This window comes from Petaurus breviceps, unplaced genomic scaffold, assembly GCF_028583685.1.
Source record: "Petaurus breviceps papuanus isolate PSGF00001 unplaced genomic scaffold, PetGlider_PUasm1.0 77, whole genome shotgun sequence".
In the NCBI taxonomy this organism is placed as follows: domain Eukaryota; kingdom Metazoa; phylum Chordata; class Mammalia; order Diprotodontia; family Petauridae; genus Petaurus; species Petaurus breviceps.
In genome coordinates this window covers 5602075-5622894 of record NW_027186492.1, presented here as the reverse complement: position 1 = coordinate 5622894, position 20820 = coordinate 5602075, and the positions used below count along the sequence as shown (strand labels likewise).

The 20820-nt window shown below is 41.7% G+C and overlaps 2 protein-coding genes and 1 pseudogene across 4 annotated transcripts in view; 2 read left to right on the top strand and 1 right to left on the bottom strand.

The window, feature by feature from the left end:
• The window catches only part of HAUS2 (HAUS augmin like complex subunit 2), a 22695-nt gene extending 13206 nt beyond the window's left edge, over nt 1-9489 (bottom strand). Inside the window, exon 1 of the mRNA XM_069105855.1 lies at nt 9285-9489. Within this exon, the coding sequence (XP_068961956.1) occupies nt 9285-9377 (93 nt within the window). The 5' untranslated portion in view covers nt 9378-9489. The remainder of the gene's footprint in view (nt 1-9284) is intronic.
• On the top strand, nt 8368-20820 carry LRRC57 (leucine rich repeat containing 57). Of its 3 annotated transcripts, none has more exons than XM_069105854.1 (6): nt 8368-9124; nt 9779-9907; nt 10018-10156; nt 11841-12109; nt 18949-19134; nt 19737-20820. In XM_069105854.1, the coding sequence occupies exons 2-6, from the start codon at nt 9824-9826 to the stop codon at nt 19776-19778; spliced, it is 720 nt and encodes a 239-aa protein (XP_068961955.1). In that variant the 5' UTR covers nt 8368-9124; nt 9779-9823; the 3' UTR covers nt 19779-20820. The 3 variants fall into 3 exon arrangements, with proteins under 3 accessions (XP_068961955.1, XP_068961953.1, XP_068961952.1); XM_069105852.1 differs by lacking the exon at nt 8368-9124 and adding an exon at nt 9506-9620; XM_069105851.1 differs by lacking the exon at nt 8368-9124 and adding an exon at nt 9541-9677.
• Nucleotides 15448-18892, top strand: LOC138175445 (keratin, type I cytoskeletal 18 pseudogene; annotated as a pseudogene).

Sequence of the window (20820 nt, the reverse complement as noted above, 5' to 3'; positions counted from 1 at the left end):
GAATAAACTGGAAAATATAAATTACTTAGGAATGAATTCTATTTGATAAAAACTGCCAAGCAATATAGCAGAAATTATATTTAGACCAACACATTATAATGTATTCTGCAATACATTCTACATGGATACATGACCTTAATATTAAAGATCACAATATTTTTAAAAAATCAGAAGAGAAGCAGATTACACGCCTCTCACAGCCAAGGTAGAAGACATAATCTTAGCCAAATAAGGGAAAGAGACAATTATGGAAGATGATATGGATAACTTTGATTACATGAAACTGAAAAGCTTCTGCACAAATGAAATTAATGCACATAGGGTAAGAAGGGGAGTAGTCAACTGGGGAAAAAATATTTGCATAAAATTTTTCTGATAAGAGTTTGGAATCAAAGGATATATAATTAATACAATATAAATAATATATACAGGGTATTCCCAAAGTCCAGTCCTAATTCTGACCTATCAAAGCTTAAGACTACATTAAGACTGGGGTGGCCAGGTGGTGCAGTGAGGAAGAGCACCAGCCCCAGCATCAGGAGACCCGGGATCAGTTCCGGCCTCAGATACTTGGCACCCACACAAAATAACTGGCCGTGTAACCTTGAGCAAGTTACTTAACCCCAATTGCTTTAAAAAAAAAAAGACTACATTAAGACTTTTAGGATACCTTCTATAAGGCCAGAAACCATTCCCCAACAGAGAAATGGTCAAAGGATATGAACAAAGAACTAATTATAACCTATATTTTTAGGTTGTTAGAAGAATTATTAACAATGTATATGATAACCTATACAAACTATTAACCATATGAGAGAATATCCCAAATCACTAATAAAAGAAACATAAATCAAAACAACTTTGAGGTTTCATCTCACACCCTGAAAAATTGGCAAAGATGACAAAAGATGGCAACAGTCAAGTTTGGAAGAGCTTTGGGAAGAGAGGCACATTAGTACATTTTTGGTGGAGTTGTGAATCAGAATACAACCATTTTGGAAAATAATTTGAAATTATGCAAGACCTAGAGATTACATTACTAGAATTATATAGCAGGGAGACCATACATAAGAAGAAAATCCTATATGCATCAGAATATTTATAAAAACACTTTTAGTGACAGCAAAGAATTAAAAGCAAAGCAAATGATCATTGGTGGCTAAAGAAATTGTAGTACATGAATGCATGTACTACAGAATCTTACTCTATTGTAAGAAGTGATGAATGCAATGAATACAGAGAAACATGTAAGTATATAAACGAACTAATGCAAAGTGAAGAAAGCAAAGCCGAGAAAACAATACATGCAATAAACAATGTAATAGGAAAGAATCACCAAAAAAAATAAAAATGGCTTAAAAGAAGATATATAAGAACATACTCCCTGGGGCAGCTAAAGTGGCACAGTGAATAGAGCACTGGCCCTGCAGTCAGGAGGACCTGAGTTCAAATCTGACCTCAGACACTTAACACGTACTAGCTGTGTGACCTTGGGCAAGTCACTTTAACCCCAATTGCCCCTCCAAAACAAAAAAAAAAAAAAAAAAAAAAAACAACAACAGAAAGAGGGTTACCAACCCTATGAAAATCACAGATCTATTGGAAAATACTGACAAGCTGGAATGTGAGCAGAAAAAGGCAAAGAGGACAGTAACAAAAATATGCCACGTAAATACTGGTTGAAGACACATATGAATTGACACAAAACGAAAAACAATGACGACAACAATGGAGAGAGAAACAGAAGTGATTGCCATTGGAATATATGCTACAGAGCACCTGGACAGAAAAAGGAAATAAATGAGGAGTGTGGGAAACATCAGAGGCTTGACAGAGGCATGATGTAGAGGTGGGAGACTTCAATCCCAGACAGAGGCTCTCTTTCTGCCAAAAATGGAGCAGTCTTTTTGACATGCTTTAGTGATAATTTCATCCATCAAAACATGGGAAAAATTTGTTCTGGATATGATTTTCACTAACAGAAAGTAAATGGTTGATAAGGTGGAACTGATGGGAGCCTTGGGGGAAAATGACCACTCCATTCTGTGAGAGAGAAGATGAAATCTGGGCACTGTCTGAAATGTACCCTAGATTTTGGAAAAGCAGATTTCAGAGGTGAGAGAAAAAATAGCTAAGATTCCATGGATTAAAATGCTTCAGAAGAAGTTAGCTCAGGACAGATTAGGAGATGCTAAAGAATGAAATTTTGAAGACACTAAAGGTAAACCCAATGAATAAGAAAAATGGGTTTTGTCTGAGAAGCCAATGTGAATCTGTAGTGTACCCCAACAAACTTAGATTTTAAAAGATAGATAAAGATGGAAGCAAAGTCAGGTAATAGAAAACAAACATAAGGGCATAGCAGGGTCCTATAAAAAGTTTCAGAAATGCTAAAGTTCAGAACGAGTTGAGGCTGGGGAGGGAAGCTAAAGACAAAAAAGGGGTAGGATAGGGTAGGGTTTGGGGTTTTTTGTTTTGTTTAGTTTGTTTAGTGTACTGAGAGGAAATGAAAGATATCAAAGAAGGTATAGAATATTTAGCTGGGAGAGATAACTGGCTGTAATGGTAATAAAGATCTTCCCTGCCCCATGATAGGCATAAGTCAATCTGAGAACTTTCCCTGATTTGAAAATATACTCTGCCCCCTAATAGGTTGAAGGTGGTCACATGGAGACTGTGGTCACATTTCAGGTATGCCCACACCTTGTTGTTTTGTGACTGGGCAGTGGGTCAAGAGGGTTATGACATTCTCTGACCCAGAAGAAGGCTACATATACCCTGATGTGAGGTTTTGCTTTGAGGCTCACTTTGGGAAGAGTTGTGTGATTTGGCCAGATGAGACTCTAGGCAACCGTTAAGCCCCCCTGGCTTTGAAAACCCAGACGTTGGCACTTCCCTCTCTGGTAACTAACTAGGTATGGATGTAATGGTCAGACAGCTGGAAGCCCTGTCTGCTAGTCTGTTTCTCTGTATTTTTTTTGTCTGCTTGTAACTTCTGTTTGTATTCTCTGAAGTTCAGGGTGCTGACTTTTTCCCCTAAGTAGGTAAATGATATATGTTTGATTAAAGTAAGATTGTTGGGGAGGCTAGGTAGTGCAGTGAATAGAGCACTGGCCCTGGAGTCAGGAGGACCTGAGTTCAAATCCGGCCTCAGACACTTAACACAAAAACTAGCCGTGTGACCTTGCACGAGTCACTTAACCCCCAACTGCCCTTCAAAAAGCAAAAAAAAAAAAAGTAAGATTGTTAACCCATTTTGGGTTGCTTTCCTTTAGAAAAGCAGATCTAAGAACCTGTGCAAGTAGCCATCCTGGGTATGCTAGGGTGCTTGCTGCTACACTGACAAAAGAGCAAGAAGGTGGGGAGAAGCTGCTTAGCTCTTACTGTGTTTCTGTTTTATCTACAAAGCAGCATAACCTTTAAACCAAAAAAAAAAACAGAATAAAAAGTTGATAAACAAATAAGGGGACAGTAAGAGAAGATGTAGCTGCTCTTGACGAATTCCTGTTCCCTCGCCCAAATGAACTGCTTCCTTGGGTCCGTAAAGATCTGGCAGATGTGCCTGTTGCGTCTCTAACAGTGATAAGTGAAAAATCAATAGGAGAAATAACATGAGACTGGAAAAGGGCAAATATCTTGACTTTCAAAAAAGGCAAGAGAATATAGTCTAAAAACGACAGACCAACTACCTTGACTCAAATTCCTGGGAAAATTCTGGAACAAATTATTGAAGCAGTCAAACATCTGGAAAGGGAAATGATGATTACAAAAAGTCATCATGGTTTCATCTAGAACAGATCATGGGGTAACTTCACATGTAGAATGGGTATCGTATTTCATTCCCTTCCCAATGACTCAGGGAGGACTGGAGGGGAATAATTTGGAATAAAATAAAAAACAAATAAAAAAAAGTCATGCTAAACTAGCTTCATTTCCCTTTTTTTGGAGAGGATTACTAAAAAAAACTAGTAGAGCAGGGAAATCCTATAGATAATAATTTACCTGGATTTGAGCAATTTTTAATTTAATTTAATTTTTAATCAGATTTTAATATGATAGACAAGACAGAGGGGTATGAATCAGGCAATAAAACCAGATGGACTGACATGAATCAGGCAATAATACTAACTTATAAATTCAGAACTCATTGAATGGCTGTATTCAAATACTAATTATTAATGTTTTAGTATCAATGTGGCAGAAGATCTCCAGTGGAGTACTCCAGGGATCTGTACTAGGCCTTGAGCTGTTTTTCATTTTTATTAATGATCTGGATAAAGTAATAGATGATGTAAGCTCATCAGATTTGTAAGTTACACAAAGGTGGGAAGGACAGCTAACATAATAGATGACAGGATCCAAAGGGATCTAGAGAATGGGGCTGATTATAGTAAGATTAAATTTAATAGTGATTCAATAGGGATAAATAGCTCAATTCCATGAGCAGGCAGATTTCAAAAAAAAACCTGAACTTGTATGAACTGATGCTGAGTGAGGGGAGCAGAACCAGGAGAACACTGTACACAGTTATAGCCACACTGTGCGATGACTAACTTTGGTAGACTTTGCTCTTCTCAGCAATGCAAGACTCTAGGGCAGTTCCAAGGGGCTCATGATGGAAAATGCTATCCACATCCAGACAAAGAACTATGGAGTATGAATATAGATCGAAGCATACTATTTGCTCATTCTGCTTCTTGTTTTGTTTTGTTCCTTCTTTCTTGTGATTCATCCCACTGTATATAATTCTTATTTATAACATGAATAATGTGATAATGTTTAATATGAATGTAGACGTAGAACCTATATCAGACTACATACCATCCTAGGGAGCGGGGAGGGAAAGAAGGGGGAGAAAATCTAAAACTCAAGGGTTTGTAGAACTGAGTGTTCTAAACTAAAAATAAATTAATTAAAATTTTTAAAAAATCAATTTCAGAAGTTAAAGATGTAAGATGAAGAAGGCATGGTTAAAAAGCAGCTATTCTAAAAAAAGATCTTGGGGTTGGACAGAAAATAAAAATTAGCCTTATTTCTGTTTGCCCTCAGAGAACAGAATTAGGGCCAATACATGGAAGACAAAGAGGCAAACTTTAATTCAACATGAGTAAAAGATTTCCTAACAACTAGAACAACATAAAAATTCAAATTGGGGCAGCTAGGTGGCTCAGTGAGCGGAGCACCGGTCCTAGAGTCAGGAGGATCTGAGTTCAGTTCCTGCGTCAGATACTTAACACTTACTAGCAGGTCACTTCACCCCAACTGACCCTCCAAAAAGCAAAAAAAATAAACTCAAATTAAGGCCTCCTTGGGAGACAGTAAATTCTTCCTCACTGGAGATCTTCCATCAGGGGCTAGGCCATTACTCTAGAGCTGTTCTAAAGAAGATTTCCATTCAGCTATGAATTAGATTAGATAATCTTTAAAATTAATGAGTCATTTATCTTAGAACAAATTGCAAAGATATTAATTGGGTTCCACGGAAGGCCCACCAATTCCATTTTTTAAATTCATTCCTTTCATTTCTCATTCTACTCATTCCTGCCTTTTTTTTTTTAAACTAAAGAACTTGGTGTTCCTACGATTAGTCCCAGCCTCGTGGCTATGCAAATACACTCAAATCTTTGCTCCCCATAAGATAATACAGTATCTTTCTGAATTTATAGCTTCCCAGGGATCCTGAGTTCCACACACTCAAATACAGCTTGAGCATTTCCACAACAAGATCAGTTTTCCCAAAGAAAGTGTGTGTGTGTATCTAAAGGGCTTACAGCACTCAAATATTTAAATGATCTTATGATTTGGGCGTTCCCTCCAACAATGCATTGCAAGGCATTTATTCCTACCCTTCCAGTACTACTCTCATCCCTGTCCTGGAATAAGTCTGCCACAGGAGGGGTTGGCCCCTGGACCATGAGGCTTTCCTCAATTTTTCCTGATATCACCAAGGATAGCAGTGTGGGTCAACACTTGCCCTGGAACAGAATATGAGAACTGAAAGGGAACTCAGAGGTCAAGCGTTCTAACCCCCACTAACAAACATACATTTCATTTTATGGAATCAGAAATAGGCACAGAGCAGTAAAATCTGCCCATGTGACCTGTCTATATTCCATTTCAATAAAAGCCATTTTAGTCATAGTCTGTAAACATTTATTAACCGCTTTCTATGTGCCAGGCACTGTGCTAAACTGTAAGGATACAGATTTTTAAAAAGCAGTCCCTGACCTCAAAGAGTTTATAATCTAAGGGGGGGGGGGAGGCTGCAGAAAGACAATACATACTAGGTCAATAATAATCACCTAGTTTAGGCACAGGGCCAGGATTTAAATGAGTAGATTAACTTCCTCCTCTGGGCCTGAGATTGTATAAGATTGGAGCAAAGAACTCTAAATCTCAGATCCAGTGTGGGGAGTATTGGTCCAGATGGTGAGAAGGAGGTTAGCAGCATTAGGCAGAATCAGATGGTTCGAGTGCACACTCAGGCTGGAGGGAATATGAAGCTGAGGTTTGGGGAATCTGTGTTTTCATAGACATGCTGTGGTCAACTTTTCTATCACACCACAAGCTTAAGAGCAAGAAGCACGTTTTTATGTTCCTTTTGCACTCCTTCCCCACAGTGCCAGATTTCTGTTCACAACAATTATTAAGCTGTATATGTTCTATACAGGGCAGCTAGAAAATCCTTCTTGCTTTCGAAAAGTAGCTACCCTTCTACCAGGTATAAAATGTTAAGAGCTAGAACATACTTAAGAGATAGACATCTAGTTCAATCTCTTCACTTTTCAGATAAGAAAAGTGATTCAAAGAAGGGATTTTGGAAAAGCTCACAAAGCTAGCAGGAGGCAGCCAGAACTAGAATACAGGGAAGTAAGCACCTTTTCCACTAGCTATCTTGTTGCCTAAGGTAAAGATTTAAAAGCTTTCCTTATAGTCACTTCTATAACTAAATCCCAAATCTGTTGTATGTCCCCAAACCTGTAGATGCCCTACAGACTTTCAGGGACTTAACGAGTTTCTACATATCTATACCTCCCTAAAAGCAGGGCTGAAATGAAGGTAGCCCAGAAGGGGCTCCTTCTACACTCCTGGAATAATGGGTGTATCAGATGCAATACAAAATGACAATTCTGGAACCAAAAAGCACAAAATCAGGCCAAGGAGAAAAAGGAGACACTTACTGCTTGGGCAGAATTATCAAACAGGCAAAGCCTACTCAGTGCCACCTACATATCCCCTTTCTGAACCCTTCTTCTCACCTCCTTTTTGCACTTTATTCCCACTCCATATGCTGTTTTCTTATTCGTGTAAGTTGTCTCTAACACAAAAGATGGAAATAATTTGATAAATTTATTCATACTATCATGTCCAGGAATTAGAGAAAAAGAAAATGCTTCACCCCAAAAAATGGCACATAGTGAATGTGAAAGAATTAAATTAAACTAAATTAAATTTATCCTGGGAACTCCAAGAGGCACAGGTCTGAACTAATGGTTAGAAGATGGCAAATTTGGGAGCAGAATAGTAACTCCCTGGCTTTTTTCTGGTGCTCTTTAAATCACATATATCCATTACAAACTGTTTTGTATCTCCTATCCTGGCTTTCTTCAGGTATGTACAATGCTGCTTCCCCATCTGTTGGGAAAACAAGAAAGAGTCTAGCAATTTAGGTGGGAGGTTGATCTAGGTAATATTTAAGGTCCTTTTAAATTTTATTAAACATTTTCATAGCAAAGGACATATCTTTCTGGTGCTATTCAAATCACATATATCCATTACAAACTGTTTTGTATCTCCTATTAGCAGAGTGCCCGGAATATAGTAGGCACTTAATTTTTATTGATTAACTGACAATCAGATTCAGTCTCTCCACTTACTTCTTTAATCTATTTCAAATTTAATCATTCTTTCCTCATCTCTTCAATACATTTTTTTTTTTACTCACAGAATCACAAAATCTTAGAACTATAAGGGAATCTGGAGGTTATCTCATCTTTCATTTTCAGATCAGTAAACTTAAGTAAGGCTCAGAGAAATCAGGTGACTTTCCACAGCTATGTAGTTACTCTCCTTTTCTACCCTGTCTTCTCTTTCATTCCCTCATGTCGTTCTTTTTTCCTCCTCTCTACTTTAGGCACATTCCTTTCAAAGCTCTACAACTCTTCCCCAACACACAGCCCACTTCCCCACAAGAGATACAAAATGCAGTTCACAATCCAATTGTTTCCATTAAGATATAAGTTTTTGGAGGGTGGGGCCATTTTTTCTTTCCTTTCTTCCCTTTTTTGTATTCCCTCTGCACAGATGCTCTTCCAGATCCTCTGGTCTCCTCATCTTTATAGTGGCTGTCCCCTCAGTCCTGGAATGCTCATCCTCTCCACCTTCACCTATTCTTTTCCCTGACTTCCATCATGAAGATGAAGCTCAAATCTCAATTTCTGCAGGGGACCTTTCCCAGCCCTCCCAAATGCAACTGCCTCCCTCTCTTAAAATTACTTATCAACTTTGCCTAAAACGTGCATGTTCCCAGTGACACAAAAGATTCACTGTGGTCTTCCCAGCTGTAACAGGAGTACCTTATGGGAAGGCACTGCAGAGACCTTTCTGGGTAAACCCTTCTCCCCTCCCCCAACGTTCAGAAAACACAGTAAACACTTAATAAATAAAATGCAGCCAGCAGTTGTTTTGGAAGAAAAGGTGGTGCCTTCCTTCCCTTATCAGCCTATGGCAAGGCAGAAAAAAATTGTGACGTTAGAGCTGCGTCCGTGAAGGAAAAGTGATTGGGAAACTCCAGTGCCTCTCTCCTTTTTCCCCCTCCCTCCAGGGCCGCGCAGAGGTAAGCTTCTTCCTGCCAGGACTCAGCCTGGGATGATCCTTCCTCTCCAGGCGAACCTCCAACCTCACCAAGCCGCAGGGAGACATCTCCGTAGGACGGAGGGAAGGGGCCTTAGAGATCATCTAGTGCAACCCTTTCGCGTCTCACAGAGGAGGAAACCGGCTCGGAGAGGTTTGGTGACTTTGCCAACATCACCCAGGTAGGACGTGGAGAAGGCGGAATTTGAACCCAGGTCCTGGGACTCCGGCTCCGGCGCTTTTTCCACGACAGTTCCCTCCGCTGACTTAAGTAAGCACCGACTCGGCGGACCCCTCCGCTTCCCTCCCGGCCCGCCTCAGACTTTGTTATTTTCTTTCTTTTGCCCGGCTCTCTCGCCCAGTCACTGTCACCTATAGGGAGTATTACGCTAGTGACACCATCTTCCCTTCCCAAGTCGCCACCCACTCACCTGAGTGACGAGCCCCGAGGCTAAGCATTCTGCCAACAGTAGCCCCGCGGCGGTTGGGGAGCTCTCCGGGACCCAAGGGTTGGCAGCCGCCATACCTCGGCGAGCCGTCTTTCCCAGCCGCGGGCCGGACAAAAGTTCAGCCTCCGGGCAGCCACTGCGCGCGCGCAAGGGAATCCAAAAGACGGCAACCTGGGCGGGCCGCGCAGGCGCGTGCTAATGACGTCATAGGGCGTCCCGGACCCAAGCTGGGGAACAACCTCCCCGCCCAGGGGCGGGGCCCCCGGCGTCACCCGGCCGAGGCCTCAGTGCCCTGGCCGGAGGCCGCCGGGGTCGTGGGTAGGGTGACCGTGGTGCTTCTAGCTGCGCTGGGCTTCTGGGGAGCGGCGGAGGGCGGTAGGGCCCAGCGGGCGGGCGGGAGGGTTGGACGGGCCCCAGAAGGGAGGCCGTCGCGCCTCCCTCGGGCCCGGCGGTGACCGCAGCGGCTTCTCCCGTAGGGTGAGTGAGGCCCAGGCCGGCAGGCCGGCTGCAGCGGCTGCAGGATGGGGAACAGCGCCCTCCGCGCCCACCTGGAAACGGCGCAGAAAACGGGCGTGTTTCAGCTGAAGGACCGCGGCCTGACGGAGGTGAGACCGAGCCCGGGGCGGGGGATGGAGCCCGGCCGGCCCCGGGAGGCGGCGGGGAAGCGGGAGGCTGGGCTGGGCCGGCCCGCGCTGCGACCACCCCCTTTCTCCAGTTCCCCGAGGACCTGCAGAGGCTGACGAACAACCTCCGGACCATCGACCTGTCCAACAACAAGATAGAGCATCTCCCGCCCGCCCTCATTGGGAAGTTCTCGCTGCTCAAGAGCCTGTCCCTGAACCACAACAGACTGAGTGAGTGGGGGCGGGGATAAGAGGAGATGCCGGGTCTCCGATGAGACTGGAAAAATGTTTTGTGACAGGCCCCTGGCATAAGGGAGCCCCCCCAACCCCAAAGTAAGGTTCCCCTTGCTTTCTTCAGCAGGCCTCCCGGTGCTCTACACCCTCGGTGTAGGTTAAGTCCTTTTCCCTATGCCCAGTAAATGTCTAAGGAGAGACCCGTGGAGCAGCCAGAGGTGTTGGGGAAAACAGCCCCCTAATGAGTTTGGGTGCTGAGAATAACATGCAAAACAGTAGGCATCCAGTTCAGTGCAAAGCTTCATTAGAAGCAATGGGAAGAGGAGGTAGAAGGTGATAACTCGGGTATATAAACACTAACACAGTATAGCTTATGTAACAGCAGCACTACCTTGGGGAGCACAGAAGCAAGGGTTCCATCAGCAGTGGAACCCGTGCCCCAGTTTTGGGGGCAGGTCTGCTTCAAAAGCTCCTCTTTGAGAGTGGAGTTCTTATACTCTTGATTTTTGGTGCCCCCTTCCCCAGCTGGCTGATTTGCACATCAGAGCAAGGCAAAGTATCGTTTTGGGAGTTTGTTAGACAAGATGTTTTTTGGGGGACACAACTGAACCATCATCAGAAATTATTGTCAGTATTTTTCCATGTTGTATAAGCTTACAGCTTCCCTTAAGGGTATAAGATTATAACCTTAAGATAGATTAAGGTTATAATCTTATAATAATGGTTTCTATGCATAGATTCTATAAACTACAGCTTTCCTTAAGGGGAAAAAATGTCATGGTGGTCTGAAGATCAATCTTAAGGCCCAATCTTAATAGCACTAGAAAAATTCAACCTACTATTAAAAAGGGATCCAGAATTAACTAAGGCCACACCCATGGGATTCCAAAACACACAAAATTACATTTAAAGGAGCCAACAAACATTTATTAAGCACATACAGACACTGTGCTAGGCCTTGGACATAAAAAGAGGCAAAAACATCCCCTGCCCTCAAAGTCTCAATCCAGTGGAGGAGACAATATGCAAACAGTTATGTATAAACAAGATATACATCTTTGACATTGAGAAAATTTCAGAGGGAAATATTAGCATGGAATATGGAGATGGTGAAGCAGAACGTGGAACTTTAGCAGAAGATTTAAGGAAATCAGGAAGTGGAGCCGAGGCAGGGAGAGGTCTGGATTTAATTAGTCTTGTTAAAGGAACAGCACGGTCTGTGTAGCTAGATCATGAGTAAAGGGAGTCAAGAGTAAGAAGACTGGACTGGTATGATGAGGCCAGGTTACAAAGGTCTTATCAAACAACAGAGGATTTTATCTTTGATTTTGGATGTAATAGGAAGCCACTGGACTTTGACATGGTTAGACCTGTTCTTTAGGAAGATTCACATTGATGAACTGGAATGAGGAGAGACTTTGAAGGCAGGGAGACTAACCAGAAGGCTATTGCTGTAATTACAGGATACCCCTTTAATGCCATTGTGTCCTTTATTTTCCATGTTACTTTCCAGAGGGAAATGCAACAAAATACAGTATTTGAAAAATAGCACAGCATGTGGGTGTTTTAGATAAATAAAGAGAAAATTTATTGGCAAGGCAATCTGCAACAGAATCTTTGAAAGCTTTTTGAAATTTTCTCCTCTGCATCATATTCAGTTGTTTCTGATTATCTTTGTTAGCTGTTCTGCCGGAGGAGCTGTGCAAGTTGACAAAGCTAGAGACCCTACACCTTAACAACAATCACCTGACTCAGCTGCCAGCTGCCTTTGGACAGTTGTCTGCCCTCAAGTCTCTGAGCCTCTCTGGGAACCAGCTTCGAGCCCTACCATCTCAGCTCTGTAGCCTGCGACACTTGGATGTGGTAGACCTTTCCAAAAACCAGATTCAAAGTGTACCTGACACAGTAGGAGAACTACAGGCTATTGAGCTGAACCTCAACCAGAATCAGGTCTGTAACTTAGATGTGTATGTGAGTTCATGGACTTTTGAATAGCCCCTTTCCCACTTTTTCCTGGCTCTGAGAAAGAGAGAGAATGTATGTGTGTGAGAGAGAGTGTGTGTCTATATCTGTGTGTGTCCCTTGACTCAAGGGGCCATCTATTTGCACACAGCTTAGGATCAAGGAAACAAGGTTGAATTCTATAACCAAGGTTTTTATTAAACCCCAAGCAACCATTTAAGTTCATACTGTTCTCTAAGGTTTAAGTAAGATGGCACTAAGAGGTGAACCATCTTTTCGTGGTGGACTCCTCAGTCTGCCGTGTTTACCCTGAAAGATTCCCTGACCATTGGACCCCGGAACCTTCTAATAGGAACCAGGAATTCAAGCAGAACATCCCCATTCTAGTAGTTTTGATAAGGACAATGCTACAAAAAATGTGGAGGTTTTATGGAAGGTGTGACTGGTTATCTTTGGAATTGTTTGTTGTAAGACTTCATCTATGAAGGTGAGGTACAGAGATGTCATTCACAATTATTTTGATATCCCTTCTTGATATGGTCAAAAGGTGTAATGTTGAAATGAGGGAAGTTATACTGAACTGCCCCTTTGTACTTCTTTAGTGACTAAGCCCCTTTATGCTAAAAGGTTATCCCTTATAAATATATCATTATGCTGCCAGGATTTAGAGGCTTTTTTTGGGACTATTGTGGCAGAGATTAAAGGATTAGCTAATTAAGCATAGGTTGTTTAGTTGAGTTTTCCTTTTGTGAGGGGCTCATGTCTATATATTAAACCCTCCTCCACCAGCTGCTAGTGCCTTCCTATCCAAATAAGTGTGTAAATGTCTCCCTCAATAAAATGTAAGCTTCTTGAGGAGCTGTATCATTTTTATGTTGTATCCTTGCACCTAGCACAATGTCTGGCACATTCTAGGAACTTAAGTAAAGGAATGTTTACTATTTGATCCCTTTCAGTTGCTCTGAATTGGCATACCTGAAAAATCTTATTGTGTAGAATTCTTCTGAATATTTTGGACTGTTTGGTACAGGAAGTTAAGGCTCTTCTAGCTCTACCACTAACTGAGTCTGCTATGCTTCCTACCTGTGTGACCTTGACAAATGTATTAACTACTCTGGGCCTCAGTTTCTCATGTTTAAAATAATGTGTTGGGACTAGAACTTGTAAGGTATATGATCTATGATATACGTTTGTGAGAACTCAGGTAAAGATAGATGGCCCCTCTATATTTGTCTCCCTGTCAGAAATGGATTCTTTCACTAAACTGAAAAGCACTTAATTGGAGGAACTTCACTGGGGACAAAGTAATCTCATAGAAAGAAGCTTGGGTTTTGTTTTTTTTTTTTTTTAAGCTTTGCCTTGAGGTTGGTGGTCCAATTTCTGCCTATTCTGAGGAAAGATGGTGTTATTGATACAACATTCTGAGTTTTGAGATCTTCAGGATTTTGTACCCCTGGGAGGCAACTAGGTGGCACAGTGGATAGCATGCTGGCTTTCAAATCAGGAAGACCCAAGTTCAAATCCTGCCTCCAACAATAGCAAGTAATTTAACCCCTCTGCCTCAGTTGCCTCCTTTGTGAAATGGAGATCCAATAATAAATAGCACCTATACCCCAAAGTGTTTATGAGGAAAGAGTAAGATATTTGCAAAGCACTTTACAAATCTTAAAGCATTAGCTTTAATTGCTAGCTACTGTTATCATTATTATTTATATTCAATTTCATATCATTGCTACACTAGTATCTTCTTTACTAAATTGCAAGCCCCTTGAGGTCAGAGATGGTGCCTTAGCAAAGCATCTTCCCCTTAGTAGGTGTTTGATACATGTATGTTGAATTTTTGTTTAGTCAACTAAGTAAAATTTATGAAGCAACTGTTATGTGCTTATCGATGTGAGAAATACTGGCAGTTTGGTTTCCACAGATTCTACAGGAACAATGGGTGTTTACAACAGGAAGGCATAAATCTGTAAAGGGGCCTGAGCTTGGTTGGCTCGGACTGGTTAGGGGATGATCACCAACTTTTCATTAACATGAATGCTTAATGGGCAGGTTGGGAAACTTGTAACCCAGAAGATCTGAAGCCAATCCCAGCTTTGAAGGGAGGAGCATGGTGGGAAATTCGAGTGGGAACAGGATAAAAAGGGCTTGCTTTTGTCTGATCTTTTGTCATCTTTTTTGGGAGGCTACCCATTTATTCATTACAGAATAAATTTAAAATAAAGATAATGAAACTTCCTGGATCTCTAATAAGCATGTTTGTTCCTAGACAGAGCACAGATTTTGTTTACAACATTGATTTAGGGGATGCTAAGGAAATAATCCTTAGGTTAATAACGTGCTTGATGAGTTAAAACTTACTATATGAAAGAGAGAGCAGTTTGTGACTGAATATTTCAGGAGAGACCAAGTTCTTATGGATTCATAGGAGTGGAATGTGGTAAGAGTAGGAAGAGTGCAGCATCTGGAATCAGAGGACCTGGGTTCAAGTCCCGGCATGGCTATGACTGGAGAGCTATTGACCTTAGTGAGGTGATATAACTTCTCTGAGTCTTGGTTTACAAGGGTGGAAGGTGGTATTTATGGTCCTGTGGGATAAGAAGAACTTGAAGGATAGATGGGATTTGGGTAGGTGGGAAGGAGAAGGAGGTAGGGAAAAGAGGACATTCTAGGTAAAGAAAACAGCATAAACCAAAGCAGTGAAGGAAGGAATGAACCTAGCACGTTTGTGGGGCAATGAAAGGTCCAGACTAACTAAAATGTAAAATGTTTTTAGGGAGTAGTGAATAGCAAATAAAGTTGGATAGGGCCAAAAATGTAGGGGTTTTTGTAACTCAAGAGTTTAGACTCAATGTGAGAAATTAGGAACTACTAAAGCTTTTAGACAAGAATGACAACATTAAAGCCAACTTTTCAGGAAAATTACTCTGACATCACTATGTAAGGATGGATTAGAGGGGAGAGATTAGTGGTGTCAGAAGGTCATCTAGGAGATTTTTAGATACAATTGTGTGGTGATGAATCAAAGATGACATCAAGGTTTAGAACATGGGTGACAAAATGTGGTACTGTTGACACATAGAAATTAGAAATAGGAGCTTGTTTTAAACTTGCTGAATTTGAGTAAAAGACCTGACTACAGAAAAATGTAGGTCATAAAGCATATCCAAGTTTAAAGAGGCAAGTCACTGGAGCTGGAAGGGATTTCAGGATCACCTAATCTAACACCCTAATTTTTACAGATGAGGAAGCTCAGGTCCATAGAAATGAGGATGACAGAAGTAGAAACTGCAAACAATGCATTGTGTGTGTCTGAGACAGAATGAGAAAGAATATGAAGGTGAGCAAAATACCAAAGACTGGAGATGCTTGTAAGCGGTCAGAGGAAGATGATCCAGTGAAGGAAATGACTGAGAACAGTAATAAAGTAGCTGCTATTTACATTGCACTTTGAGATTTGTAAAGCACTCACTATACATGATCTCATTGGGCTCTCACAATATCCTTTTGAGAATATCCTCTCTCAAGGCTTTTCTTGCTACCTGTCTGACCACTCCTTTCAATCTCCTTCAGTGGTTCATCCTCCAAGCCCTACCAAATGAAGGTGCATCTGATTGCCCTAGGCCTTTAGTGATCTTCTTTTGCTTTTATGGATTAAATTATCACTTCTGTGCAGATAGCTTTCAAATCTATATCTATATAGACATACGTATATGTATCCAACCCAAATTTCTCCTTCTGAGATCTAGACTCAGTCTCTGGTTGCCTGCTTAGATTTTTTTCTAATCAGATGGCTTTGTCATCTCAGACTTAACCTGTCCAAAACAAAATTACTCAATTTCCTCTCAGAGCCTGCTGATAATTGGGAAGATCCCATCAGCCTTGGTACACTAGCTTAATCACTGCTATGCCCCTCTGATGGGAGTGGGAATCCATGAACTCTCAGACCTCCATTTAAGGATGAAGCTCAGCTCAGAACATCTCACTTCTTACCTGGTTGTATCTTCCCCAGCCACACCCTACCCTTACTCATTTCAGCTTTGTGTATTGGCTTCTTTTATATTGTAAGCTTCTTGAGGTCAGAGACTGGCTTGTTTCACCAGCACTTGGTTAGGTAATTGGCACATTGGAAATGCTTAATGTATATCAACTGACTTTTAAAACTAGGTTCTTTCTGTTAATGGCATTCCTATCTTCCCAATCACCTACCTCTTTTCAGGGTGGGAGGTAAAAAGTCACTCACTTGACAAATCTTGTTGATTCCATCTCTACTTCATGTTTTACCTCTGCTTATTCCTTTATTCACTTGATTACCACCCTAGTTACCACCATTTCATCTATGCTAGTAACTTCACTGGTCTTCTGTTCCCAGTATAACCTTTACAGAGCTTGCAAAATTATCTTCCTAAGGCATAGGTCTAATCATCTCACACCCTTGCTCATAAACTTTACATGGCTCCCTGTTGCCCATTGGATAAAATAAACTTTCTAGCCTGCTACTTAAGGCCCTCCATGGTCTAACTATGATCTACCCTTGCAAGTTTATTTTTCATGTCTCTTTAACACCTTCTGTTCAGTCAAAAATGAAATAATAGCTGTTTCTCAAACTCAAAATACCATCTTTTTATCTCTTTCTGTACCTTTCCTCATGTCTGGAACAAACTCCTTATTTACCTGTAGAAATCTTAAAAAGCGGCTGACTATTCCTGTTGCGCCCATCTGTCCACTGTCGACATAATGAGTTTCACTACCTGCTCGACCACATTCTCCACCAACTACCGCTCCCTGGGCTCGATCCAGGAGCCCAGCCACCGTGTCCGGCCCACCAGCAGCGCCGCCAGCGTCTATGCAGGCGCAGGCGCTCTGGCTCCTGAATCTCTGTGGCCTGCACCACCAGCTTCTGCGGGGACTGGGGGCCCGGGAGCCTGATGGGGGGGCTGGTGGGGATCGGGGGGATCCAGGGGGAGAAAGAGACCATGCAGGACCTCAACGACCGCCTCGCCTCCTATCTGGAGCGCGTGTGGAGCCTGGAGACCAAGAATCAGAAACTGGAAGGGAAAATCAGGGAGCATATGGACAAGAAGGGGCCTCAGACCAGAGAGTGGGGACACTATTTCAATATGACTGAGGATCTGCGGGCGCAGATCTATGCAAGCTCAGTGGACAAAGCCAGAATCGTCCTACAGATTGATAATGCCCGTCTGGTGGCTGATGACTTCAGAGTCAAGTATGAAGCAGAGCTGGCCATGAGACTGTCTGTAGAAAGAGACATTCATGGCCTCCGGAAGGTCACTGATGACACCAAGGTGACCAGGCTGCAACTGGAGACAGAGATCGAAAACCTGAAGGAAGAACTGCTCTTCATGAAGAAGAACCATGAGGAGGAGGTGAATTCTCTACAAACCCAAATCGCAGGCTCTGGGCTGACTGTGGAGGTGGACTCTCCCAAATCTCAGGACTTGAGCAAGGTCATGGCTGATATCCGAGCCCAGTATGACGCTCTGGCTCAGAAGAACAGAGAGGAGCTTGACAAATATTGGTCCCAGAAGATTGAGGAGAGCACTGTGGTGATCAGCACCAGATCTGAGGAGGTAGAAGCAGCCTGAAACACTGTCACTGAGCTGAAACATACAGTCTAGTCCCTAGAGATTAACCTGGATTCCCTTCAAAACCTGAAAACCAGCTTGGAGGACAGCCTGAGGGAGGTGGAGACCCGCTATGCTATCTAGATGGAACAGATCAACACAGCCCTGCTGCATCTAGAGGCAGAGCTGGGGCAGACTCAGACAGAGGGGCAGCGCCAGGCCCAGGAGTGTGAGGCCCTGCTCAACATTAAGGTCAAACTGGAAGCAGAAATCCACACCTATCGAAACCTGCTGGAGAATGGGGAGGACTTCAATCTTGTGCATGCCTTGGACAGCAGCAGCAGTTCTTACATAAAACCAGCACTCAGAGGACTGTAGACGGTAAAGTGGTGGCAGAGACTGACACCAAAGTCCTGTGGCATTAGGGCCATAAACTGAAGACCTGGGCTGAGTCAGGAAGTTAATAAAGGCTCTTTGGTCACCTGGCCTTCAAAAAAAAAAACTCTTTCAAAGCCCATCATGTGTTATTTCCATGCAGCTTGACTTTCTTTGCTCTGTTTTTTTTCTGTCCTCAAATTTTCTACAGATACTTTATATGGATTTTTATATGGCCTGCCTCACCTTCTATCTTGTATATTATTATCTTTTTGTCACATCCCTCCTAGCAGGCTATAATTCCCTTGAGGGTAATGATTGCCACTTACTATCTTTCTGTCTTTTACCAAAGTACATTATACCCAGCAGTAACTTTATGTTTAAGTGAGTGGTTTTAGACAAGAGAAGAAATCAAGATAGTGTAACAAAACACAAACCAAGAGAATGAGGACAAAGAAACATCATTGAACTTGGTAATAAGGATTATCAATAACTTGAGAAAGTAGTTTCAATAGAGTGGTAGTTATAGAAGTAAGATTAAAGGTGGTAAAGAAATGGAGATATCAACCCCCTAAAATGAACCCTTTTTTATTACAAAAGAAATTTTCAAATAATCTTTTCTTTCCTTCCTACATCCCCCACACACTGAAAAAGAAAAACAAACCCTTGTTGTCACAAGTATGCATAGCAAATAAAAATCGATCCCACAAAGAATGCTGCAGACCGCTTAATTTTGTCAGTAAAATGAAAAGACATAGAATTAGAAGAGGCGATAACTGTCAGTGGTGTCAGGTTTTGGTGTTTTGTTTCATTTTCCAAAAACATTAAACAGGAAATAACGAATTTGTTACTTTCTTGACTTGACAGATTTCTCAGATCTCACCCCAGATATCCCGCTGTCCACGCCTCAAGGTCTTGCGCATGGAAGAGAACTGTCTAGAACTCAGCATGCTTCCACGAAGCATCCTCAGCAGTTCCCAGATTGCTCTGCTTGCAGTCGAAGGCAATCTTTTTGAGATAAAGAAACTCCGAGAACTGGAAGGCTATGAAAAGGTTAGTGAATGACGCTCTAAATGATTGTTTCTTATCTGTTTCCCTACAGAAGGTCACTGGACTGATCCACGTACATTTTCATACCTAGTCTTAATAGGACAAGCTTTTTCCTGTTTTAAAATAAATTCAAAGGGTCAGTTCCCTAATGTTTCTGCTGGGAATTAGTGCCAAGAAAGCTTCTTTCTAAAGCTGTAGAATAACCTAGGTGACTATGAACTTGACCCACAAGTATAAATATTTTTTGCTGAATGGGCCAGATCCATGAACTTTAAAATTGTTAGGAACAGGGTGGCTAGGTGGTACAGTGAATAGAGCACCTGCCCTGGAGTCAGGAGGACCTGAGTTCAAATATGGCCTCGGACACTTAACACGTCCTAGCCATGTGACTTTGGGCAAGTCACTTAACCCCAAATGCCCTGCTTTCCCCCCTCCAAAAAAAAAAAAAGAAAATTTTTTAAAAAAGAAACAATTAAAAAATAATAAAATTGTTAGGAACAAAAGGGACTTGCTAGAATGCTGAATAAAAAATTATATATGAGACAATTTCATCTCACTGGCCCCTTCCCATTTAAACATTAAAATAATTTTGTTTTGTTTTTTAGTACATGGAGAGGTTCACAGCCACCAAGAAGAAGTTTGCATGATGTTCCCCAGGAGCAAGGCCCCTCACAGGAAACACATTTTGAATCTAAGTTGGGAAGTCTGGCTGAGTAGAAGATTCTTGTCATTGCCAAGGAGATCTTCAGTGAGGAAATGATTGAAGGAGGAATGAGCACTTGAGTACCAAACGGTGTCTCCCAAGAGCAGATTATGTTGCATCTAACTTTCTCTCCCCTTTCAGGACTTGCTATAAATAAAGCAGAAGGGAAAGGGAAGGGGAGAGGGAGGGGGAGCGAGAGCAAGAGCATGTTAGAGAAGAAGAAAGGCCAAGTCCGCAGGCTGGGGAATAATGAAGGCCTATATTTTCACAGCTGTTGCTAGTTTCACTTTAAGAAACAAGTGGGTAGCTGCTGTTTTATACAGTAAGGGGGCTGTGCCTGTTAACTGCCCTGAGGTTGTGTCACTTGTATAGCTCCGCACCACAGCTTGAAAACCCATATTTAATTCTGATGTGTGAGCTGCCGTAACAGCAAGTACAGATCCACCTCTGCATTTAACACTTTTTGTATTTTTGTGGAACACAAGTAGTTCATGAGAGGCTGCTATGATTAATCACAGCATTCAGTGCTTTGTTTATTCCAACACATCAGTTCAGTTGAAAGTTAAAACTCTGCTGCTTTGAAAAAAGTGCTTATTTGCTTGGAATTTAATTATGATATGTGGCAGATGTCTCAATTTAAAATGTGCTTTGCTGGTTTTAAAAAAATCAAACACTTAGGAGATGAGCCCCAAGCTGCATCGCATTTATTACTACTATTGTAGGTGCCTTACTGGTGAAGGTACTTGTATGCAAAACATGTAAGATGAAAAGAATTGTAATATCCAAGATTTTTCTAAAGCTTCTTTAGAAATGACTAATTTCCTATAACCTTTTACCCTTTTTGTATTATAATTTTACTAATCAAATTACCTATCCAAAAGCTATTGCTACACAGATTTTCAAAACATCCCATTATGTATATTAGGTGTGCTCTGTGCATAAGATGGAAGAGGATATGAAAAATAAAGAACTTTTTTTTGAAAGAA